This window comes from Cynara cardunculus (genome assembly GCF_001531365.2).
Source record: "Cynara cardunculus var. scolymus isolate 2C chromosome LG 10, CcrdV1, whole genome shotgun sequence".
Taxonomy (NCBI): domain Eukaryota; kingdom Viridiplantae; phylum Streptophyta; class Magnoliopsida; order Asterales; family Asteraceae; genus Cynara; species Cynara cardunculus.
In genome coordinates this window covers 25,707,846-25,733,695 of record NC_037537.1, presented here as the reverse complement: position 1 = coordinate 25,733,695, position 25,850 = coordinate 25,707,846, and the positions used below count along the sequence as shown (strand labels likewise).

Here is a 25,850-nt window from a genome sequence, read left to right as displayed (position 1 = left end):
AATATCGATATATTTTTGTTATGCATAAAGTACTGTATATTGATGCATATTAGTTAAAATTCAAGATTACAAGTAATTATGCATAAGTACAACTTATACAAGCTCGATGTTTGAATTCGTATAAATAATTGTGTATAAACATAATCAAATAGAGAATGAATATCTCATTTTAAAATATAAAAAATCTAAAATATAATTAGAATAATTATCGAGTTCCAACAAAATAAATAATTATTATCTTTATAAAAAAATTATATTAGTAAACTAAATATAAATTTATTTCGTTATTATACATAAATTAAATTATAAAAAAATTGAATTAAAAAATTATAAAAAAATGAGGACACATAAAGCCATATTATAACATCAACTGAGATAAATAATAAAATGAAATATTAAAATCATGATATATCTCACTGCATTGCACGATTACGCTTCTAGTATTCTAATAAACTATACATTTTATGATCGGTAACGGTAGCAAAAGTGAAAGGATGGGCCTAATGGCCCATTTTCAAATCCGATTATTCCGCAAAAACAAACGCCGGCGAGTGTTTCCCTTTCATCTGGTGTTCCTCACACCACACTCGTTTACGAAGAAGGCGGAGAGAGAGAGAGAGAGAAACCCTGGTGAACACTTCGCCATCTCCATCCCTAGGGTTTTACATTCGCATCTCTAGCTATGCAAGCGCCTGTTCTTGTTCTCAGTAAGTGCATGTCTCTCGCTTTTGCATTGTTGCACAGTTCACACACATCTATTGATGATCTGGTGGTGTGATCTTACAATTGGTTAACTGTTAATGCCATTGTTGGTGGTGATTTATGTGATATCTCTGTAAGACTTCGGTGATGACCGTGGAAGAACGGATGGTAGAAGGTTTTTGCTACCAACCTTAGGGTAAGTGTTTATAATTGAAAAATGTCAGACGTAGTCTTTTATACTAGGCTGACATAGATATAAGATCTCAATGATTTATGGTTTGTGGTAGGGATTGCCTCTTGCTTGAGCGTTCTATATCGTTATTGTCTCTGGGAGGGGTTGGCGGCACCATTTGACTATAATAAACAAATATAGCTATATTTTTCACAAAATTAGTTCATTGTTATTCATATGTGAGGTAATGTCTTTTATTGCAAATTTTTCAGAAACATAATAAATCTGAAAGTAAAAGCTAAAAACCAAGAAAATGACAATAACATGATTCAAACTCGGGTCTGGGTGGAAGAAAAGCCTTGCAAACCAACTCTACCAAGGAAAATTTGTGTCTCATTGTAGTTTCAAAATATATATGGCGACACACAACAAATTGACATGTACACTTTTTACGACCCTATAATTTTTTACACTGTGGTGGAGGAACGAGGCGGTGGCCCGTGCCACCTTATGCACTACACTGGGTCCGTCCCTGTTCGGGTGGTAGTCAAAGCTACTGGGAAGACGTTCGTAGAATATTGGATAAGAATCATGAAAGCTGATACCCATTTTGAGAATATTGGAGAACCATGGACATGTTCACGTCATTTGGTATCTCGAATACATCAACCTAGATTAATTAGTACCAAAGAAGTTGTGAAACTTGACATATTCATAAGCTTAGTATATTACAAAGTTGAAATGCGAACCTTAGTTAATGCCTTGAACCTGGTTTCCTTGGTGTTTGATATCAAACAGTTTCTTAATCAGTTTTTTTGGTTGAAAGTGTCCAATGCTTAATGCAGAAATATGAGAATAAAGAATAACAGTCGGTCTGCATTCTTGTTACTATTAGTGACGATCATAATGGTGGCTTGTTCAAAAGTATGTATTTGGTTCAAGGACTATAGGCATGGGGGTTATTGGGGGTAATGCAATTGATTTCATATTCAAGGTCTTTTACAATTCTTTTACCATTTTAAGTGGTTTGTTGAATTACAAGTAGTTCTTTTTGTGTGGCATTACATGGTTTGATGTTTTTTTGCCAAAAAATATATCAACCATGCTTTTCAACGAGGGGTAAACTTTGAGGGCTTTGCATTTTGAGAAAGGGATCATATACAGATATACAGTATACTAAATGTTTGCAAAGTGGTCTATAATTGTGCAAGGGGAGAGTATGATCTTCATTTATTATACCAATGAGATATGGAGTATATCATGACTAGGTCTGGCAGTGCGATGGACCAAATCAACTTGACATTCATAATTATGTCACCTCATTATGATTGCTGATGTGCATATTATTTGAAATGCTTATGTGAGTACCATTTGAAATGTGCAGAGGATTCACTGACTCGTGAATCTGGAAGTAAGGTACATCATGCAAATATCCAAGCTTCAAAGGTAAACAGAATTTTATTTGTGTTTAATATATTGTGTTCAGATGCTCTCAAGTCTAGTAAATAAGGTCACATTAACTATGGACGTATGGTATATTAAATTAGAAAAAGATGGGACTAGTATTTGACTATTTTGTTCTTCTATTCACAACTGGTTGGCATTTCGCAAGGCTGCATTTATGTGATTCGTTGACACCAGAATTTGGAAACTCTAGAATTCGCTGGTATATCTTTGAGTCGAGTCTCCTCGAGTCCACAATCAAGGATAGGTCTAAAGCTTTATGTCATGATTACCAATGGTTGACATTGTGAGTCGATACTTCAAATAATTTATGTACGCGTACTATGGTTGGTACTTGTGAAATGTGAAGTTAACTTATTTTAATAATTTGAATATGGAGTCTCTTAATAAGTGAAAGCTATCATTGAATCAATGGATTATTGGCCAGAAGCTTTTTCACTTGGCCTGTAGGTGCATTTTGAAATTTAAACTGTGAATTTCATTCTAGCACCATGAATTGACATCTTTTACTGCTGAATTGCAGGCCGTGGCTGATATTATTCGCACTTCCTTGGGCCCTCGATCCATGTTAAAGATGCTTCTTGATGCTGCAGGAGGTGCTTAATTTTTCTTACATATACATATGCATACATAAATAATCGCACACACATAAGTATCATGGATAGTTTAAACTGTTTTGATATTTATTCTTGTCTTCGATGGTGGGAAATGCTCAGTGAGAGAAACTGAAAGGATTTGTGCTCCTATGGGTACATGTTAATACAACAAGTAGTCTACTAGGTAGTGGTGTTGTCTGGTTGTACCCTGCATAACATTGGATTAGAATGCTTGGTAGCTTTAGGAATTTCTTTGCTAATATAGTCAGTTTTACAGATAGTAAAGGTTATTTACATGTGATAAAACAAGATCCTTATATCAAGACCAAAATCCGGAGCGACTTTAGGGATCTCTTTGCTAAAATAAGAGGTATTATGGATAGTAAAGTTTTCACACAATAAAAGGAGATCCTTATACAAGACCAAAATGTGGTGTACCTTAGTGATCTCTTTGCTGAAATAATGGGTTTTACTGATGGTAAATTTTTCATGTATAGACTCGTTTTTTATGGTCTATTAACGATCTGGTCTTCATATAATTGTTGGACATTACTTGTCATTACAAGCATAGATTTTTTAAGCTGTTATTTCTTGTTGATAACAGGCATCGTGGTTACTAATGATGGGAATGCTATTTTGCGTGAGTTGGATATTGCTCATCCAGCTGCAAAGGTATCTATGTTTAGAAATATATTTTAATAAAAGAAGTTATACTTGGAGCTTCAATCTTTTTTCTTCTTTGCTCTGTTTTCGTCTGGTTTGCTAGTGCTTTTAATACGGACTTTAAGGCAGGTCTTATTTATCATGTACTTTGCCCATTAATTATTTTGATCTCTACATATTTAGGCACATGAAACTCATTTGTATCCTGATTCCTGCTTCCTGATCAATTTGGCAGTCCATGATTGAATTAAGCCGCACACAAGATGAAGAAGTTGGTGATGGAACTACATCGGTCATTGTTCTTGGTATGTCACATATTTTTAAATCTCTACCTGCTTTTTTCAACGATTATTTTACTTAGCTTTTGATTTAAGGGATTGTGGAAGTTCGTATAGTACTGATGGGTACATCATTTGCAGTACCAATGTAATGATGCTCATACTCCTTCTATACAAGTGTGACCTTTGAAAATAAAACTCAAGTTTGTAGCAAGCATACATTTAGAGGTCCCACGTTCCATGTTTATGCATTAAGTTGTGATTCATTGCTGCAAGGATAAAGGGAATATAACTAAATGAATCAAGTTTGTGGATTCTGAGATGAGCATCTATCTGAAATCACATGCTTAAAATTCTCTTACATTCTATATTTTCCTATCTGTTAACTAAAGGACCGCTCGATGCATTAAAATCCACTATGTTAATATATATATATATATATGTGTGTGTGTGTGTGTGTGTGTGTATAGGGTTGGGTTCCGGTGAGAAGGGAAGTTATGGTGAGAAACATAAGAAGAGATATCCACCCTTGGGTCAATCCTAATTGAATGTAAACACTAATGAGGTGCACTAAGATGGACCAGATCAATTCCCCTTCTAAAGTGCAATTCATGGGTGGACATGAGATTAATTTATTTCGCTCCAATTTATGTCATTTTTGCTGATTTTCGGTTTAAATGTGAAGTATTCGTATTTTTTGAAAAAGGTGGTTATAACCATCTTTTTAATCTCATCTGTTGGATCATCTCGATCTAACGGTTTGGATGAGTTCTTCGGTTCTCTACCTTTTTAGGGTTCTCTCCCAATCTCATCCCCATATATATATATATATATATATATATATATTTATACATATGCATGTATGTCTGTGTGCATGCATGTTTGTTTATAAGTCCTGGTTCATCAAGTACAGTTCAGGTAACATTGATACAATTTTACATCTGTTACCTTAAGACAAAAGACTTTTTGGTTGTTTGTTTGTCTGTTCTATTTTAATTATGTCTTCTTTCTGTTTACTGTAATATTACACTGTAGCTGGTGAGATGCTTCATGTTGCGGAAGCTTTCATTGACAAGAAGTATCATGCTACAGTAATTTGCCGAGGTACCTTTTGGTGACCTTGAAACTATTCTTTTTTTCAGTTTGTGCATGAATTACATGTAAATAACTCTATCTTTGCAGCTTACAACAAGGCCCTTGAAGATGCTCTTGCTGTGTTGGACAAGATCGCCATGTCTATTGATGTGAATGATCGTAAGCCCCCACATTGTTCTTTCAACTTGTATGACCGCCATTATTTATGTTGACTTCCCATCTGGGATTTTTTTTTGTCAATAACATGCAAAATAGCTAGTTTACGCAACTCATTATGCCTGGGATTTTGCCAATTTTTATTTTTTTCTTTAATCGTGTACTTCTGTTGGCAGGTTTGATGATGTTGGGTTTAGTGAAAAGTTGTATTGGCACAAAATTTACCAGTCAATTTGGGGATTTAATTGCAGTAAGTATTCCTTTTCTTTTTTCTTTCCTTCCTGTGTTCTTTAATCAAATTAATCCTCAAATGCTGCAAGTATATAATTAGCATTTATCTATTTGTATTCTGAAAAGTTTTAATCGAGGTGCGGTGTACATTCACGTTAATATCTGTCGTAATTCTTAATATATTAAGGGGCTGTTTGGCAGTTGCTGAATGGTTTGGTGCAGAATGACTAAAGAGGCTATCATGATATAGGGCAAAATGAAATATAATTGTTTGGTTATTGTTTACAATGAAATTAGGGCGTTGAATGGTTAAGGGAGGCTCAGGATACAAAATCATTCAGAGGGTTTTAGAACCATTAAAAAGCAAACTATTTTTTGCCAAACAAGATTCACCTTTTAACGATTCAGAGGTTGCCTCTTAATGGAACTATTAAGAGGTAAACAAACAACCCCTAATATTGTTTTGATCATTAGGATAACTAAGTTCTTTCTTTATGGTGTCTATGGCATTAATTGGTATTTTCCGCAAATAGTGGCTTCATAACTTTTTTAACACTACTTAAACTGTTCACATGAAGGTTTTGATTTGAACATTTGCTTTTTCGTTTTGTCTTTATTGACTATCATCTTAGTTATCTCTAGGATCTAGCACTTGATGCGACAACAATAGTTGGTGTTGATCTAGGCCAGGGACTACGAGAAGTAGATATTAAGAAATACATCAAGGTTGAAAAAATCCCCGGGGGGCAGTTGGAAGATTCCAAGGTCCTCAAAGGTGTTATGTTTAACAAAGATGTCGTTGTTCCTGGAAAAATGAGAAGAAAAATCGTAAACCCACGTATCATCTTGCTCGATTGCCCTCTTGAGTACAAAAAGGGAGAGAATCAAACAAATGCAGAGTTGGTTAAAGAAGAGGATTGGGGAGTTCTATTGAAAATGGAAGAAGAATATATTGAGAATCTTTGCGCACAAGTACTCAGATTTAAGCCCGATTTAGTGATCACGGAAAAAGGACTTAGTGACTTAGCTTGCCATTACTTGAGTAAGGCGGGCGTCAGTGCCATCAGGAGATTAAGAAAGACGGATAACAATAGGATTGCGAAGGCATGCGGAGCTGTCATTGTGAACAGGCCAGACGAACTTCAAGAATCAGACGTGGGAACCAGGGCTGGACTTTTTGAAGTGAAAAAAATCGGTGACGAGTTCTTTGCCTACATTGTGGATTGTCAAGATCCGAAGGCATGCACTGTTCTTCTCCGAGGTGCCAGCAAGGATCTTTTAAATGAAGTGGAGCGAAACTTGCAGGTAAATTTGTCGATGGTTATATACTCCCTCTGTCCCAAACTAAATTTTATCACAATGAAAAAGACACAATTTTAGATACGGGAGGGAAATTAATGTAAATAACCATATTAACGTACCAAATTTAACTCTTAGCCATTTCTCTCCCACCTTTTCAACAAAATCACCACCTCCGCAAGTAACCATTCCTCAACTTGCTGGCGTTGATAAGATAAAAAAAACTTCCTCACTTGTGGGAGGGAGCCACGATGACTGTATTTTTGTTTTTTAAATTAAACTAGTAAATTCCTCCATTTGTGGGGAACCCACTTGCAGCAAGGCAAAGGCATGATGATTTAAAAAAGAAAAATTGTTAAATCTATTTCTTTCCTCCACTTGTGGCAAGGCCATTTATGGTTTTTTTAACAAAATGCACCCTCCGGAAGTTGCAATTAGGACACTTGCGGAGGTATTGATAAAATGGTAAAACTTGGAGAGAAATGGCTAAGAGGGAAATTTGGTCGGCCAGAATGGCTATTTGTGCCATTTTCCCGGGTAATTATTGCACTTTTATTTAGCTAAACGACAATTCACCCTTAATGATAGGAGTAATGAATTTCACCATCTCTTTTATTAAAGATAGAATTGGAAAATAGTCACTTGTGAAAGTGGTCACTTATTTTGGGACAAACTAAAGTGAATATATGGACCCTTATTTTTGAACGAAGGGGGTAATTTTTTTTTTCTAAGGAGCATATAAAAAGCTTGCCAATTTTGGCAGGATGCAATGTCGGTGGCTAGGAACATCTTGAAGCATCCAAAACTCGTTCCTGGTGGTGGTGCCACCGAGTTGACTGTTTCTGCTACACTGAAACAGAAGAGTTCATCAATTGAAGGCATCGAAAAGGTAAACAAGTGTTGTTTCAGATTATCAACTTCAGGATTTTATGAATAAAGAGTTTGAAAATACAGAAGACTTGAAATCAAAGAAAGCGAGCAGTTTTATTGATGTAAAATTTATTGGTTGAAACAGTGGCCTTATGAAGCTGCAGCTGTGGCATTTGAGGCTATACCACGAACCTTGGCACAAAATTGCGGCGTTAATGTCATTAGAACAATGACTGCTCTTCAGGGAAAGGCAAGGAAATTTGCTTTTTATTTCAGTTGTATATCCTATCTGCTAGATGAAAAGGGTTCATCTTCGTAAAATTAGAAACCTAAAACGGAAAGTTCCCAAAATAAATTATACCATCATGGTTTTCAAATATGCATTGCCACCGTTTCATTGGTAGTGTGGGTAAATTTTGGAGTTCTTTAAAGTTCATCATCCCTCCATCCTAAAATAAGTGCAACAATTTCTGTTTTGGAATGTCTAAAATACATGATTTGGTAAAAGCTTCAATCGAGAATTATTTGCTCATCAAGATCTCCGTATTTCGTTATTATTAAGGGGTATTTTAGATATTTAACTTAGGGGCTGTTTGATTGGTTTTCCATTAAGTTCTGTATGGATAAAGCTATTTGTGTGGATTATCTGTCTATATAGAATGGGATGGTTTTTGTATAGGATGGTTTTTTTTCTAGATGGAATGAGTGCGTTTTTTAATTGGGAGGGGCAAGTTTGGAAAAACTTGGCTTTCTGCATAAAGCTCCCCCTTAGAAGCTTACTGAATAAGCCACTTTCTATGTCATTAAGCCATTACCAAACAGTCATGTAAAGCTGACTGAATAAGCTGTGAGTCTCATAAAGCTCATTAAGCTGCAACAAACAGACCATTATAGTGAGATACTTCTATTGAACCACATACTGTGTTCAATTATGTTAGGACCGAGAGACTTTGGAAGATAACTTGTTTAGGATATGAACTATTATGAAGGAAGTTTGGGCTATATGATCAAAAGGCTCTTTATGCTTATTGATGTTGGTTTACATTATTCTCTGGCTTAATCATGTTGATAACTTTCTTCTTTCTTTACAGCATGCGAACGGTGAGAATGCATGGACTGGAATTGATGGAAATTCGGGTGTAATTGCAGACATGAAAGAATTAAAGGTACACATATTCTCTTTTTCTGGACGAGAATGTTTTTTTGCAGCATTTTTATGGTTTTATATTTTTGTTGGGGGTGTTCTTAAGTTCATTGAACAGACAAAACTAGGGGGTGTTTACTAAATGCTTACTGTCACTTTCTGGGTAAGATGGTCTTACCCTGGTACGAGAGGAGTGTGTTTACCAAAAAAAAGTGGGTAAGCTCTGACAGGGTAGGAGGTTCTAGCTGGAGTATGATACTCTGCCTGAAGTAACCGCTAATTGAAAAATGTTTGATTTCAATATATATTCAATTAAAGCAATTTTCAGTCAACGATTACTTCAGACGGAGCATCTTGCTCCAGTCCCTCTTACCATGTCATTACTTACCCAATTGTTCTTGGTAAATCAATTCATTTGGTATGCGGGACACAGTAGAAAAAAAAGTTGCTGTTCTACGTCTGGTGCGGCATTTAGACCGGGACAGGACAAGACCCGGTGGGACAAAAATGTATTTTTTTTGTTTGAGCAAAGATAGATGGAACGAAAACTAAGAAAACGGGACAAGATTGGCAAATTACTAAATTACCTATCAAATTAAAACCCTAAAACCTTGTCCATTCACATCCAGTCCCGTCTGCTTACCAAACGCACCCTGTATCCAAATGGGATAGAATAGGAGAGAACAACTGTTGTGTTTGGAAAGACAGAACTGGACAGGACAATATAGATAAAATGACCTATTTACCCCTAATGAGTTGTTTATATATTTTGATTAATTGTGTAATTTATTAAATTACAATAATAATTTTTTATAACAAAATGTATCATCAAAAAATTTTCGTCAAGACGATTAAAAATGACATCAAAATAAAAAGTTTATGTAATTTCTAATTTTTATTGTATAAATTTTCTAAATTATTTAATAAATTATATAAATAATAAAAATGTAGAAACCAAAATAATATTTTGAGGACGATAAAGTGAAGATTTAAAAGACATAAATTACAATAGAGAATTTAAAGAGTGAATAAAATGTATAGAGGGATGCGTATTTGATGTTTTAGAAGAGAATTAGGTTTTGTCTTGAGATTATATTGGTCTGATCCACCTAATTCCATCACTCCATGGGGGTGGGGGTAGAACACGCCTGTCTAACTTTGTTCTACTTTGTTCCTGTTTGTTCCACATAAGTCATGTCGAACATGGAACAATGATCTCTATTCTGTTCTGTCCTGTCGTGTCCATTGTACCAAACACGTCCTTAGTGTCTTGCGACTATGCGGACATCTTTTGGTCCGCTCGGGTTCATAGGTTTTTAGTTTCTCAATTTCTTTTTGGTGTTGGTCGGTTCTAATTAATGTTGCACTTATAATGATGCTTCCCCTTCCCCCTCAAGATTTGGGATGCATACAATGTGAAGGCCCAGACCTTCAAGACAGCGATCGAAGCTGCTTGTATGCTTTTAAGAATCGATGATATTGTGAGCGGAATTAAAAAGAAGCAAGCTCCTGGATCTACACAGCCATCAAAGCCAACTATCGAGCAAGAAGGCGATGCAGACACCGAGCAGATGATTCCCGAGTAACGATATTAACGATAAATCGGGTTTCGATAGAGTTTTGGTTGCATGTTTACCTTTTTTTTTTTTGAATTTGTTGAGTAGTGTTATGAAATGGACTTGTAGACTGTTATCCTATTTTGGTGGTTTTATGTTGTGGTTTTGGCCTTGTGGGGTGCTATCTTCGTTCTTCACTGCTTAATGGATAAATGTAGTTGTAGGGGTGGTATTGTCATTTCCATATTAAATGTTTTTTTTTATGTTTTTATATTAAATAAAATATTTATTTAATTATTTAATGGGAATCATTAAATTTTTTTAAAGATGGGACCTAACACAAAATAGCTACATTTTCAAACATAGCTGACTGCCTGCTGTCTATTTCGCAAAGGGCTTTGCGAAATCCCAATTTTTTAGCCAAACGAGTTATTTTTGACTTTTTTGGTCAATTTTTACAATTTTCTGGGAATTTAACATTTTTTGCTAAAATTTATTTGTCAATTTTTTGGAATTTTGGGAAATTTATGTGTTGCTGACACAAATTTTGTTAGAAATCCAAAATAGTGTTCAAGATTTAGTCGAAAAGTCAAAAAAGGATCCATATTGTAAAAACGACTTGTAAAATGTTGGTTATTTTTGACTATCTTGAAAGAGTGACGATTTTGTGTAGGACGTCATTCATATTGGGTATGGTGTTCAAGATTTGGTCAAAAGAGTCGAAAAAAACCCATTTTATGAAACTTATGTGACAATCTCGAAAAAAAAAAAGGATTTTGTGTAGGACCTTATTCAAATTGGTATAGTGTTAAAGATCGAGTCAAAAAGTCAAAGAACCCATTTTATGAAACGATTTGTAAAATGATTGGTTATTTAGCGACAATCTTGAAAAAATGGCGCTTTTATGTGGTACCCTCATTTGAATTGGGTGTAGTGTTCAAGATTCAGTCTAAAAGTTAAAGAAAACCCATTTTATGAAACAATTTGCAAATTGATTGGTTATTTTGTGATAATCTTGAAAAAAGGTAACTATTTTATGTAGGATCTCGTTCGAATTGGGGATAGTGTTCAAGATTCAGTTAAAAAGTAAAAAAAACCCCATTTTATAAGACCTCCAAGTACTTTTGATCTTTGAAGACCAAGTTCAGACCAATCAGACACCATTCTAGTGGTTCAATTAAGTTTTTCTATACCACAAGGTTTAGATTATGTTTGTCAATCATAAAATATTTTTTTTGAGTTAATTATTAGTTAATATTATAATAATCTTAATATTAATTATAAGTTTATTGTAGGTTTTTTTGCAGGGAGATGATACATCTTTTGAACTTTTGCGATTGGTTTGATACACATTTGAAACATTATGAACAACTGATCTTAACCCACTTTTATTTTTCAGACCTAAGTGGTTGTAGTACCTATTTTTTTTATCCCGAAACCGAACCGGTACCAAATTTATACACTCAGTTCGGTTTTTAGTCCTAGTTTTCACCCCCAAAAAGAATTCGGTACCAACCAATTCAGTACCGCTTCGGAACCGATCTCATCTCTACTCGAACACTTAAAGGACTAAATACTATCTGAAGTAAATTACGCTCTTCATCCCTGTGGTTTATTAAAGATTAAGATTTTGTCCCTGTAGTCTATAAATTACGATTTTTGTCTCTATGGTTTGTAATTCATTGCTATCTTCATTCTTAAGCCTATTTCCCACTTTTAAATACAAGAGACGAAAAAAAAAATCAAACAATTATAATGCACATATTAAAAAAATGTGAACCATAAGTACAATATTCTTAATAGTAACAAGGACGAAAATCGTAATTTTTAAACCACGTCGACGAAAATATTACAAACTACATTATTTTTTGGGAAAATTGACGGAAATAACCACTTAATAAATAAAATTTCACTTTTTAGCCAATCTTTACACAAAAGGCATATGCCTAAGGATTGGTTTTCGGAAAAAAAAGGGGAAACTTTACGCATATGTGTAAGGTTTCTGCGTAAGAATTCCACCATAATTTGGTATTTAGTGGAATCCTTATGCAGAAACCTTATGCATATGAGTAAAGATTTTTTTTATTTTTGCTGAAAACCAATCCTTACGTATATACGTAAACTTTTTGGGTAAGGATTTGTTAAAATATAAATTTGGGTTAGAAAATGGATAATTATGTAAATTTCCCATATTATTTATTATCTTTTTTTAGAAAGTCCATATCCAAACACCATGATTGGTAAAATAGGTATTTTTAACCACAATGGTGGTGTTTGATTTGTTTGAGCTTGACTTCAAAGGTCAAAAGTATCAGGAGGTCACATGTTCAAATACATGGAGAAATAAAAATCCTCTTATAGCCACAGAAGTTCAAATACGATGAATCCGGACCATCAGATCGCATAAATAGATGTACATGTTAATAAATAAATAGGTATTTCAGAAGCTGGTCACCGAATTTGGCAGCCTACTGCGGTTCTTATAGATATTTTATCCGTTAACTTTGCCATAGAAGACCTTCATTGATTCTCTTCAACTTTCTTCTTTGTTCTTGTGAAATCTTCTCTCCCCCTTCCCTGAATCTGCTCAAAGATTTCGCTTTCTGTACGTTCTTTTATCGCTTGTAATCTACCCAGGTTTGGTTTCTTGGTCTCTTTCACTTTCTCTTATTGAATTCATGTGGAACAAATGAACATACACTCTTTAAACAGCCGCTACGGATAAGGTGTGTCAAGTGTTTGTTGAAATTCCTGAAGGGGTTTTTATTTGGTTGCCTGAAATTATACGAAGTTGTAGTTGTAGGGTAGGTGTTTGTTGAATTGCCTGAATGGGATATCGTTGGTTTACCTGAAGTGGTGTGTAGTGATACCATAATAAGTTAAGGGATTTGTTGAATTGACTAGCTTGAATGGCTTTTTCTTCTTGTGTAAGCTGTGACCCATGGACTCTTCCTCAAAATCTAAGGTACCCATCTCTAGTTTTCACTCCTACAAAGCCCTCGAGCTTTGTTTCCTTCGCATCCACTAAGCAGTACGAACAACTCACCACTTTATCTTCTGAACAAGAAGTTCTTGATGTCCTGCGGCACGAAAATGATGAAAACTCGGTGCTTGATGTATTTAAATGGGCTTTGAAGCAACCAACTTTCGAACCCTCTTTGGGAATTTATGAGGAAATGCTTAGAAAACTTGGACAAGTAGGTTCTGTCGATTCGATAAGAGGGGTATTGGATGAAATGAAGCGATCTTCGTGCAAGGTTGCTGAAGGTACTTTCTTTATTTTGATAGAAAGTTTCGCCAAGTTTGATTTATACGATGAGGCTATTTGTGTTCTATTTATAATGGAAGAAGAGTTTGGAGTGAAGCCAGGCACATATAGTTATAATTTCTTGTTAAATGTTCTTGTTGATGGGAACAAGTTGAAGCTAGTCGAAGATGTTCATTCGTTAATGTCTAGTAAAGGAGTTAGAAGGGATGTTGCAACTTTCAATATCTTGATAAAGGCTCTTTGTAAAGCCCATCAAATGAGGGCTGCAATTTTGATGATGGAAGAGATGCCTAGCCATGGATTGATGCCCGATGAGAAGACTTACACGACACTTATGCATGGTTATATTGAGGAAGGGAACTTGGATGGTGCGCTAAGAATCAGAGAAGAGATGGTATCGGCCCAATGCCCATCAACCAATATAACCGTCAACACTTTGATTCATGGATTTTGCAAGGTTGGTCAAATTTCAGAAGCTCTAAGTTTTGTTCAAGAGATGTCAAATGAGGGATTCTATCCTGATCGGTTTACATTCAACACTCTGGTTAATGGTCTATGCAAAGCAGGGCATGTTAAGCATGCTTTAGAGATTTTGGAGGTAATGCTTCAAGAGGGATTTGATCCTGACGTTTATACATACAACACGTTGATTTCTGGATTATGTAAATTGGGTAAAGTTGAAGAGGCCAATAACATCCTAAACCAAATGCTTGAACGGGATTGTTCTCCTAACACTGTCACATACAACACTATAATTAGCGGTTTGTGTAAGGAAAACCAAATCGAAGCAGCCACTGAACTTGCTCTTGTTTTGACAAGCAAGGGACTTTCGCCAGATGTTTGTACGTTCAATGCTCTAATTCAAGGTCTTTGCTTATCTAGCAAATTTGAAACCGCACTGGAAGTGTTTGGAGACATGAAAAACAAAGGATGTCAACCGGATGAGTTTACTTATAATATGTTAATTGATTGGTATTGTTCCAAAGGGAAACTAGATGCAGCTTTGAATCTACTGAAAGAAATGGAATCAAGTGGCTGCCCTCGAAACGTGATAACCTACAATACTCTTATTGATGGGTTTTGTAAAAACAAGAAAGTTGAAGAAGCAGGGGAAATATTTGATCGAATGGAGCTTCAGGGGATCTCAAGGAACGTGGTGACTTATAACACCCTTATAGATGGCCTTTGCAAGAACAGGCGGGCAGAGGAGGCAGCTGCGGTTATGGACCAAATGCTAATCGAAGGATTAAAACCTGATAAATTCACTTATAATTCCCTTCTTTCTCACTTTTGTAAAGCGGGTGATATCAAAAGAGCAACAGATATTGTTCAGGTTATGATTTCGAATGGATGTGAACCAGATATAGTCACTTATGGTACTCTAATTCAAGGGTTGTGTAAAGCAGGAAGGATTGAGGTTGCTTGTAGGTTGCTTAGAAGCATCCAAACGAAAAATATGGTCGTGACTCCACATGCATACAATCCCGTCATTCAAACATTGTTTAGAAAACGGGGAACAGATGCAGCAATGGAATTCTTTAGAGAAATGGAGGAAAAGGGTTGTCCTCCTGATGAGGTTTCATATAAGATTGTTTCCAAAGGGCTTTGTTCCGGAGGAGGGCCAATCGGGGCAGCTGTTGATTTCGTATTTGAGATGACTGCAAAAGGTTTTACACCAGAATTTTCTTCGATCTATATGCTGGCTGAAGGGCTCTGTGCTCTGCAAATGGAGGATACTCTGGTTAAGCTGGTGGATCAGATCATGAAAACAGCAAAGTTCTCAGATAATGAAGTGAAGATGATCATGGGTTTCCTTAAAATCCGCAAATTTCAAGATGCATTGGCAACACTTGATCGTTTTCTTGGTATTCGGAAGCCGAAAAGAGGTTATTGGTGAGGAGATGCAAGTTTGATCAATATCTAGTTTGGAAGGTTGGGAAATGCTCTACTGCAAAATGAGGTAAAGTTTTCATCTTTTTGTACCTTTTGCCTGGATTGTCTCTCTTTATGCCATTAGATTATGTGTTCCTGTTTTTCTTGTACCCTAGTATTATTTTGTTTTGTGATTCAATATATTATGCTTCAAACTAACAAATATTCTTCGAACGCTAACGATCTTTTTCATAACCTTGTTATCATTTGATCCCTTTGCTATCATGTGAATCTTCTATCCATTTATACCATTTCCCTATATTCTCCATTTTCGCCTTTTAGGACCCATCTCAATTTCTCCTCAAATCAACTAAATAAGACCGATAATGACCATTAGGGTGGATAACCGACAATATATGGATTGGGTATTTTACCATTTTTTGCCAATAGCCTTGATCCAACATTAGGGCCAAGTAGGCCACAAATTGGGCACATACCTAAAACCCAATACAAACCTAACCTAACGAACCCTGTATATCCTCCCTGCAGGTGGGTCTGGGAGGTGCATGCCTACTCTCTACCTCCAATAATATACCGGCTGTTTCCATAAAGACCCCACCTAAGGTGCATTCTTCTGAAGCAACTGAGAAAATCCTACATGGGCATAATGGCTTCTCTTTAACAAATGAAACTATCCTACATGGTCCCCCTATCTAATTTCTAGAAACAGGCTTTTGTGTCTTGAGGAAAACAATACCGGCACTTATAACTTATAAATAAGAAACACCAAATAATAAACGACTTTTAGCACACAAGACCGAAATCGTTTCTCATTCTTAATGTTCTGGGTGCGTTTGGTACTTGGACAATGGACATGTGAGGGTGGGTGAGGTGGGCATGTGGAAGAATTGTCAAATTGTGGAAGGTTTTAGGGTTTTAATTTGACATGGGTAGTTGACTATTTACCAATCCTGTCTATCTTCGTTATTTTTGTTCCACCTATTTAGTCGGACAAGAAAAATGCATTTTTGTCCTACTCAGTTCCGTCCTGTCTTCAATGTCACACCAAATTAACATCCTGATTTTTTGTCCTAATTAAAGGAAGTGCCGAGTCGAGTGATCCAGTAAAGGAAAATCGATTGTGGGGTATGACGGGGGTGTCATGCAGTTGTGATGTCTGTTAGAATAACACTGACGAAATTGAGAGTATGGTTGTCTCGACTATTATGCCATGCGGTTGTGACATCTGTCACGGTAACACTGGTGATATCAAGTGTTTGGTGGTCCCGACGATTGTGCCATGTAGTAGTGACAATGGCACAATGTAGCGACCGTATCTTTGGTAAGGTGAAATCCCAAGTCTTTTATGTGTTTCATCCTTGGAATAGTTGAATTAAGTATTTTCAAGTTGGATTATATGGGGTATCATCTTTGAGGCATGAAAAGGCTCAAACGGGTGAAAGTAGGAAAAACTCTCGGTACGGGTCATGGGATAGTGCCCGGCGATAGTGACATTAGGCACAGTAGCATGTCAGGATAAGGGAGAAAACTTTCAGTACATTTTGGGCTATAGTGCCCGGTGATGGTGTCATAGGGCACCATCACGTGTTAGGGTCGCCAAGAGGGGCACCTGCACAATAAGATCCGGTTTTCGGGATCAAACTTCATTTGGCATAACTTCTTCATTTCTACTCTGATTTGGGCGATTCAAGTTGCTATGGTTTCGATTTTTGAAGCTCTTCAAAGTGATATCCAAGAGGGTTAAAGTTATTGGTGGCTATGGAGCTCCTAGTGGTAGAAAGGTAAGTCCTAGATCTCCATTTTGAGCTAGGGTTTATATTTTATGAATTCTCAACCCTCATTTCTGTTGTTGGTGGTATATTTGTTGAGATTAGGTATAGATGATGTGTTCTTGAGGACTTGGCATCATAGATCTAGAAGTCTTGTGTGTGGATCTAATCTCTCCACAACTTTGGAAGCATAAATGGGTTTGAAACTTAGTTTCTACCTAGCCTAGCAAAGTGAATTCAAGTTGCTTTGTGAACATTATATACATGCCAAAAGTGTCCATTTTGAAATATTAATATGTTTTACTTACTATTTATCAAATGTGTGGGTTATTTGGTGAGTTTTACATATTTGGTTTTATAAATCATGTAAAATGTTTATATTTGGGTTTTGGACGTTTTGATAAATAAATCATAAGTGTGGTTTCTTTTGATGATTTATCCTTTAAATAACGATTATTTGGTGATAAATGCATATTATTGTGTTATGAGACTTTTTGGAAATATAAACGGTGTAGTTTTAATTGGAAAATGATTTGTCCCAATCAATGATGTGTTATTGAGTTAATCATGTCTTTGGAGCATGTATTTGCATAACATCGGTTAAATATGAATTTTTGCTTTTCATGACTTTTATGAAATAGTCAATTGAGTTGTTGAGCTTTTGGCTTAGTTTTGACTTAAAAGGAGTATTGGGGACATATGTATGATTTAAATTGCTCTATGTCGAGCTTTTGAAATTATATGCAGTTATGGCATAATTATATCATATATACGCGTTTTGAGTGCGTTAGTCATTCAGTTGGAGTCGTGTAATTTTATGGCTAGAATACAATGGATCCATAGGCAGAGGAGTCGGTTTCATGGGGTATGTAAGGGATGAGATTCTCAAATCGTAACTTGGAAATAGGCATTCGTGATTATTATGCAAGTGAACGAGTTTAACTTGAGTTTCCTTTTGTTTTATTGGAAATAAGCATTGTGATTATTATGTAATTTTCAATTCACCATTTACCGTAGCTTGGAAATAAATATTGTGATTATTATGTAATTTCCAAGTGAACGAGCTTATACATTATTGACTATAGACTGGACCAGGTTGATGTCAATGCTTGCTTAATTGTAAGCGGTGCTCATATAACATTGGCTTGCGGTTTACTTATGTGTTCCATCACAAGGAATGGTAAATCGGGTCTCCCCCGTAATCTTCAGATGTTTTTATTGCCCTCTCAAGGTTAAGCGTGAGTTAATTGTTTATGAGACTTGATTAAAGCTATGTTTTCCGTTTTAATGTTTTATAGCTTTATTCTTTGTTGTGTGAGTATTGGGTTTTGGTTGCGTGTAATTGGGAATTTTGATTAATGAGTTTTCATCAAGGAAATGTCGAGTTTTCAGAAAGACGTTGCTTTTACGAAAAATGTATTTTAGTTGCAAAATTATGATTTAAATCAGCAGTCTTTCAATTTTACCATTTTATAATTATGATGAAAACTGCTTGAACTCAATAGGCATTAAGCCTTTCCTTTGTCGGCATGTGCATCAGGTCTGTGGGAAAATGTTACTAGCAACACCGTGATGAGATGAGTGCTAGATAGTTGCACGAGAAAGATTTAGTTTATCGCTGATGTCTTCCGCATTCGGAGATTGCGACAGTTATTGGGTTATAGTAGCACTCGTCACTTATTCTTGATCAAAAAAATCTGAAATTCTGTGAAGTATTTTACAATATTAGTAAGACTCAACACTTATTCTGTATTTGGACGTGTTTATTAGTCAGAGGGTGTTTGAGATTGTTTATCTGAAACAACTTATCCTTTTCTACAAAAGCACTTATCAACTTATTATAAGTTAGAAGAGTTTAACTTTTTCAAAAACTCCTTATTACCAGTTTGTCACCGGTATAAGTTGTTTATCAAAACACTCAAAAATGTTTATTACCGGTGCCACCGGAATAAGTCAATAAGTTGTTTTTATAAACAATCTCAAACACCCACTCGGTCTTATGTAGTTTAAATATAAAGCTTTACGATGAGGTACATATACAATGGTTATTTGTAAACTATAAAACGTACGAGTTAAAAGGCTCCAGGGTCACTTAAAGTGCAACAAGGCGTATTCTAAATTGTTTTATTTAATAAATATCTTTTGTAATAAATAAAAATAAAAAGGCAAAATACGTGAAAATGTAACAAAGTTTGATTTAGTTTCAATTAATATAACAAACTTCTGATTTTTCCTATTTTCTACACATTTTACTTAATCCAACCCGAACTGTACTGGTTTGGTTGGGTTGAAATTTTGGTACATTATTTTACAATTTAGCTAAGGGTTTGTGTTTAAACGAGGTAAAATCAAAACAATAACCTTCAAAAACGGCTAACAAACTCATAAGAAAGTTAAAAGTTGATTCAAACAAGATTACGGTTGAAATTGTATTATAGTTTTGAATATAACTAATGAGCCGTTTACCAAACACTTACCCGGTAAAGTGCTTACCGGTTAAATCTAATACTATTATTTATTAACCGGTAAGATCTTAGTCCACCAAAACGACATCGTATGCAACAATTTACTCGGTAAGCATTTACCGTGGTAAGATTCGTCGCCTTCACTTACCGGGTAAGACTCTTGGTCATTTTCTCGCTCTTACCGGGTAAGATACCATATTCATCCGGTGAGGTAATGTGACTTGATAAACACTTACCCGGATAAGCGTTTGGTAAACGGCCCCTAATTATGGATTAGTCTAATGTCTAATAAACATATATTAATCAAAGACTTAACAATCTTATTAAATCCATTGTATATAAAAACATCAGGTACATCAGGTTGGGTTGAGTTCAAATAACCCTAATCCAATTCCAGCTCAATAGATATAGTTTGGCTTAATTTTGTATCAATTACGTGTTAGGTTATCTTGGGTTGAGTTTTCTCTAGTCGAATTGGTTGAGTTGGTCGGTTTTTTAAACACCCCCTATACAACAGAGATGAAAATCGTAATTTTAAAAATATAAAGGCAAAAATAGCAATTTTTAACAAACCATAAGGATGAAAAACGTAATTTACTCATTTAATAATCACATGTTTTAATCCGATCCCATTTCGACCCGTGGGTTATTCGACCCACCCGTTTTGTTCCCACGCTTCCATTTGATTTACGAGTTGACGGTTATTTTAGACACGTCCGAAAATATTGAGCCGGGTTTTTCTTTTATGCAGTTTTTGTCGGGTAATACCCGGATTCGGGTGAAGCGGTTGGTACCCAATTAACTTCAACATTGCTTCTGTAGGATCAACGCATCAAATGCTAATACTACTGCGAAACAATTGATCATCGATTCATCATTAATCGAGGGTTTATGGCCAAAAAGCGCCATTGAAGATCAAATCAAGGTCTTCCTCTCTCTCTATCAATGTATTTTACGTATTTTTGTATAATCTGTCACTGTGATTTGCATCATTTCTATGTAATCTGAATTAGTTTATGGAGTCACGTTTAAACGTTCGTTATGAATCTATGTGATTATCGTTTTTAATTAATATTGTCGTGTGATTAGAGTTGCAATTAGAGTTTGGTTTGATTTGTTTTCGTTTTGAAGAAGTTACGGTTTTTGGTTTTCGTATGATCGGTAATTCGTTTCGATTAGCCGCATGGTTGGATTCGTTGTTTGTTTTGTGGTTTTTGAAGGTGTCAGTAGCGGTTGAGATGGTAAATCATGTGATCATATAGATTTAAGAACAATAGCATAAATGCAACAGAGAATTTGTGATTGTTTTGTTTTCTTGTTGTATGACGTACGATAGTAACTTTTAGTTGGATTGTTGCACTAGACGTTTATTATGGCTATTGATCTGTTGTAGATGTAATGTTGCTTACGTCTGGTAAATATACAATGATGATTGATGAATTCTTATTTTGCTTAGCTTGATTGCACTTCCTCATTCGGACATTGCGGACAATAAATGCAATGATATCCATTCCCAAATTAATGGTAACAGACCCTTTATAGTGAAACTACAAGCCAGAAAGGATTACTTGCCATTAAGTAATCATATTAATATTGCTGCCACTCAGATCCTCCATATTTTAATAATTGTTAGTGTTTTAGTTAATAAAGGGCTTGCTTGTTTGCAGAAGCTTATAAATAAGATTAATGGGACTCAACTTATTCGGCTTGTTAGTGGCTAAATGATATAGAAAATGACTTACCTAGTAAGCTTTCAATGCGGCATTTTATGGAGAAAGCTAAGTTCTTTTCAAACTTGTCCCTCCCAAGTCCCAATAAAAAAAAACAAGTTCCTTCCATCTATGAAAAATCCTTCCTAAACAAAAAACTTTCTCAATCTACACTCACAAATTAACCCACAGCTTTATCCATACAATATTTAATGAAAACCAATCAAACAGCCCTAATAGGCAGATAATTCCATTAAACCATGTGTTCTTTTTAATCTTGTCTTGTTATTTTAGGTTTTGAATGATCTTCAATCTGGCACCTTCAGATGAATTCAGTTTACTTGATTCTTGAAGCTATGCCGAACTACAATTAGATTATTATAATACCATTTAGCCTCTGGTGTGTAGCTAAGTCGGCAAAGGGGTGGGTGACTTTGCCCAAATACAAGATAAGTCCTGGGTTCAATTGCTAGCCCCTGTTAGCCTTAGCCGCTGAGTTTGCCAGAAAAATGTCCCTTCACATTGATGTGGGCCGGTTGAAGTTACCTGTAATCAACTTTTGCCCCAATACAATTTACTATAATATGAAGCGAGTAACAGAGTAAGATGCAGGTCTGAGATTTTCTGCTGTACGCCAAACGAAGGCTTGTTCAGAACAACATTAGCTGTACTATGCTTTTTCGGGACAACTCTTAGCTTATAACCAACAAGCTCTTTAGTTTTGCTCATAAATCAAAAAAGATGAAAGGAATGGGGAAGAATTGAAGCCTTTGGATGTTTTGTATCTAATTTGTTTTTCTTAGGGATCAAGAAGAAAGTGCAGATAATTCACAATACTTGCTACCATCATGCCTTCTTTTGGCTTTGTCAACGAGCTTAATTCACAGAAGAATATGCAAACTTGTTTTTTTTGCCATACTGTTTGATCTAATGTACAGTCAAATATATTGATATAGATCGTGAATAACTTGTTACTTTTTCTGTCTTTTAGCTCTAATTGATTCGATCACTCAATATGGCGACTTTCGCCAAACCCGAAAATGCTTTGAAGAGAGCTGAAGGTGAGCAGTTCTTTTTCATCAACTACATACATAATCTCTTTCTTTGATTAAGGAACTCTATAGTGAACATGCACAACTCCCTCAACACCAATGCATTTCATATGCTACTATAAAATTGTTTTCTCCTTTCAGTAATAACTTTCTTGTTTTCTGTATATGCAACTTGAAACTTTATGATGCACTGCCGGAGAACTATGGTTTTTCATATATATAGGGACAGGTTCAAACGATTTGCGAGAATGCGAGAAGTTTATGATTACACGCATGATACACAAGCTTAATCATATATGGTTAAACACATGTTGCATTGACAACAAATAGATGCTTACGCTTAATCATATATGATTAAACATACCCAAAGAAGTGTAATCATATATATTATTGAAACTTCTGGCCTTCTCGAAAAATGTTTTAACTTATTGCATGATCCTTCCTCTCTATACATACACACATGAACACGCGCGTGCGCGCACACACACACACACACATATAGTGAGGTTTAGGGGAAAACCCCCAAAAAATGAAAAATTGAGGAATGCCCTAATAATTGTCGGTATGCACATGTGCATACAATCATTGAAGACGTTTTCTGGTTTGTATGCAAGTCTGCATTTTATGGATATGTGCATACCAGAAAAATTACTTACAAACTACTTGTATGCATATGTGCATATTATTTAGATGAATGGTTACCAGAGTGTTCATCAGGTTTTCATTTTTTTTGTGTGGTTTTCCCAGGCCCGTTTCTGACATTTTTTAGGCCCTGGACGAGATATAAAAAGGGGCCTTTGATAAGTACGATATTTTTTCAATATATTGTCTTTATAATCAGAAATAACATTGAATTCATATAAAACGTTTTTCCGAGTATTCCTAGATGCAAAATCAATCAATACTTATTTCTAAATTAATATTATCTACTAGAACATTTTTATGTAGTATCAGTAATTTGTTTCATCATCAAAAACATCATATGATATACTTTTGGTACATAGAATGACATCATTTGGGATCACAAAGTCGATTTTTCTGATTTCCGAGTGACACTATGTAAATCAATGTAAATAGGTTGGTTGTCAATGTTATATCATGTTAATGTTTTTAACATCTTTTAAAACTATTATATTATGTTTTCAAATTTGGAAAGATTAACATAATTTTAAACTTTTATATTATGTTTTCGAATTTGGGAAGGAAAGAAAAGAATGAGAAAGGAAAAGAAAAATAAAGTTTTTTATTTGTGTTTTTAATAGAGAAGAGATAGGAAGGAAAAATAATGAAATAAAAATAATTTTTGATATAATTTTTTTCCTTTCTTTTTCTTTTCCTAAAAAAATCTCGAGAACAAAATATTTTTCTTCCCCCATTACTTTCCTCTCTTTCCTATGTAAAGGAAGACTCAAGAACATAAGATTATGGTTAAAACAAACTTTACTGGAATCATCAATTATGTAAATTAAAAAACTCATGTTGGTAATAGTTTGAGATCTTTTTATTCTTTTAGAGATAGAATAGCAGATTTCTACACTCAATATTAGATAATAAAAAACAACTATGAAAAAACAATTATAGTTTTATTATTCTAAATATAAATATAAGTTGTACCATCTTATATGGTTGGTAATTTTTTCAAAAGATGGGGTTTTGTTATCTAATAATAAGAAAATCTATCATATTCTAATACAAAAATATAATTAGCGAGAATGGAACAATCAAAAGAGTGGATGTGAGATAAATTATGTAGAATATATCAAAGTTTTGGAAGCAAGTAGTTTTAGACATCGGTTTTAGATTAAAAAAAACTTAGAGAAACATTAAATAATATTACATAATGAACGACAGATTAACCTCTTTATGTGTTTTTTCTCCAATATATTTAATTCATACGTATTTGAGTCTTTAATAGTTAATGTAGTAAAAAATCTTTTCTTGTCATATTTGATACTAATTTTTTTATGTGTCTTCTATTTACTAATTTTTTGAACTACTATCATATATATTAAAAAAATTTGGACCCCTAATTTTTATGGGCCCTCGGCGTATGCCCGGCCCGCCCTTCCCAGGGACTGCCCTGAGTTTTCCCCTTAATCTGACCCTATATATATATATTCTACAAGGCAAATATAATTTTTTTTTTTTACCGACAGATGGCTTCTAAACACAAGCTTTTTTTGATCTGTGGATGCAGAGTTGATTAATGTTGGACAGAAGCAGGATGCATTACAAGCACTTCATGGGATTATAACCTCAAAGAGGTATAGAGCATGGCAAAAGACACTTGAGAGAATCATGTTCAAGTATGTAGAGCTATGTGTTGACATGAGAAGAGGAAGATTTGCTAAAGATGGTTTGATTCAATATCGTATAATTTGTCAACAAGTTAACATAAGTTCGTTGGAGGAAGTGATCAAACATTTTATGCATTTGGCCACTGAGAAGGCTGAACTTGCACGTAGCCACGCACAAGCGTTGGAAGAAGCTCTTGATTTTGATGATCTAGAAGCAGATAGAAGGCCTGAAGATCTGATGTTGAGTTATGTTAGTGGGGAGAAAGGGAAAGACAGATCTGATCGTGAGCTTGTCACCCCATGGTTTAAATTATTGTGGGAGACATACCGAACTGTGCTGGAAATCTTAAGGAACAACTCAAAATTGGAGGCTCTCTATGCGGTAAGGGTTCATTTTCTCTTGGGTTTCTTTATATCATTTATGCTTATTATGCGGAATACTTGTTCAGTAACATAAGTCGTATATGCTCTATGTTTACATGGAATACATTACGAGTCTTGGCATCGTATATTGCTAGGCATTAGACTCATCCCATTCTCACATTGCTTACTGTTGGCACTGTCTATGACTGTAGTGCAAACATCCCAAACTTAATCCGAGGGCCAGCCTAGGGTTTTTGATGCGTGTGCAAAAATGCTAAAAGATGTCCCTATGCCTATTTTTTAAGCAAATGAAATGACGAAAAGTACAAATTTTAGTCAAATTTTTAAAGGATTTGAAATTTAGTCAAGTTAGACGGCTCATACCACGCCCATTTTTATTAATTATAATAGGAAAATACAAAAGGGACATAAAGACCAAAACCCCGATTACTTTCAATACTCAAAATTGCTAACCTGTTTAATAACTTTAGTTTTGAAAAACTTCTTGACTCATGGTAGACCGTAAATATGACCTTAATAACTTTAGTTTTGAAAAATTTCTTTCGACAGATGCTACCATGATGGATAAAGTCAGCAATATTCCATATGCAAACAACACATTTGAAAACTAGGAAAGCAGATGCTTGGGCCCGTGTTTATAGTTAAAACCCAGTTGTCCAATTCTCAAATTTTTTAACCCAAAACTAGTAATAAATGAAAACTTGATGTATTCTTAGGTTTTGATGCCCCCATTGGGCTTTGATGTCCTGTGGGGTATCATGGGCTGCACGTCACTAGTGCCTGCTTA

General features: G+C 35.1%; 3 protein-coding genes across 6 annotated transcripts in view; all 3 read left to right on the top strand.

Moving 5' to 3' along the window:
* The first annotated feature begins 595 nt into the window (after nucleotides 1-595).
* Nucleotides 596-10,398, top strand: LOC112520473 (T-complex protein 1 subunit gamma-like). 2 transcript variants are annotated; one of them, XM_025128895.1, is made up of 14 exons: nucleotides 641-707; nucleotides 841-898; nucleotides 2,259-2,320; nucleotides 2,862-2,934; nucleotides 3,539-3,606; nucleotides 3,833-3,902; nucleotides 4,911-4,979; nucleotides 5,058-5,129; nucleotides 5,303-5,376; nucleotides 6,000-6,662; nucleotides 7,420-7,545; nucleotides 7,672-7,776; nucleotides 8,618-8,692; nucleotides 10,068-10,398. In XM_025128895.1, the coding sequence occupies exons 4-14, from the start codon at nucleotides 2,904-2,906 to the stop codon at nucleotides 10,254-10,256; spliced, it is 1,542 nt and encodes a 513-aa protein (XP_024984663.1). In that variant the 5' UTR covers nucleotides 641-707; nucleotides 841-898; nucleotides 2,259-2,320; nucleotides 2,862-2,903; the 3' UTR covers nucleotides 10,257-10,398. The 2 variants fall into 2 exon arrangements, with proteins under 2 accessions (XP_024984662.1, XP_024984663.1); XM_025128894.1 differs by lacking the exon at nucleotides 841-898 and having other exon boundaries at nucleotides 596-707.
* Nucleotides 10,399-12,756: 2,358 nt separating this feature from the next.
* LOC112519221 (pentatricopeptide repeat-containing protein At3g53700, chloroplastic) lies at nucleotides 12,757-20,667 on the top strand. Of its 3 annotated transcripts, XR_003069903.1 has the most exons (3): nucleotides 12,757-15,454; nucleotides 18,697-18,884; nucleotides 20,373-20,667. XR_003069903.1 is itself a non-coding variant. In XM_025127223.1 (2 exons), the coding sequence occupies exon 2, from the start codon at nucleotides 13,136-13,138 to the stop codon at nucleotides 15,389-15,391; it is 2,256 nt and encodes a 751-aa protein (XP_024982991.1). In that variant the 5' UTR covers nucleotides 12,757-12,863; nucleotides 12,939-13,135; the 3' UTR covers nucleotides 15,392-15,531. The 3 variants fall into 3 exon arrangements, 1 of the variants encoding a protein (XP_024982991.1); XR_003069904.1 differs by lacking the exons at nucleotides 18,697-18,884; nucleotides 20,373-20,667 and adding an exon at nucleotides 18,252-18,572; XM_025127223.1 differs by lacking the exons at nucleotides 18,697-18,884; nucleotides 20,373-20,667 and having other exon boundaries at nucleotides 12,757-12,863; nucleotides 12,939-15,531.
* LOC112520162 (eukaryotic translation initiation factor 3 subunit A-like) overlaps nucleotides 20,457-25,850 on the top strand; it is a 22,044-nt gene continuing 16,650 nt past the window's right edge. The window contains exons 1-3 of the mRNA XM_025128462.1: nucleotides 20,457-20,546; nucleotides 22,322-22,391; nucleotides 24,580-25,061. Coding sequence (XP_024984230.1) covers nucleotides 22,346-22,391; nucleotides 24,580-25,061 — 528 coding nt within the window. The 5' untranslated portion in view covers nucleotides 20,457-20,546; nucleotides 22,322-22,345. The remainder of the gene's footprint in view (nucleotides 20,547-22,321; nucleotides 22,392-24,579; nucleotides 25,062-25,850) is intronic.

Coding starts and splice junctions, on each gene's coding strand:
- LOC112520473 (XM_025128894.1), top strand. CDS start 683: ATGCAAGCGCCTGTTCTTGTTCTCA. Junction 708..2,258: donor AGCGCCTGTTCTTGTTCTCA/GTAAGTGCATGT, acceptor TGAAATGTGCAG/AGGATTCACTGACTCGTGAA. Junction 7,777..8,617: donor TGACTGCTCTTCAGGGAAAG/GCAAGGAAATTT, acceptor CTTTCTTTACAG/CATGCGAACGGTGAGAATGC.
- LOC112519221 (XM_025127223.1), top strand. CDS start 13,136: ATGGCTTTTTCTTCTTGTGTAAGCTGTGACCCATGGACTCTTCCTCAA.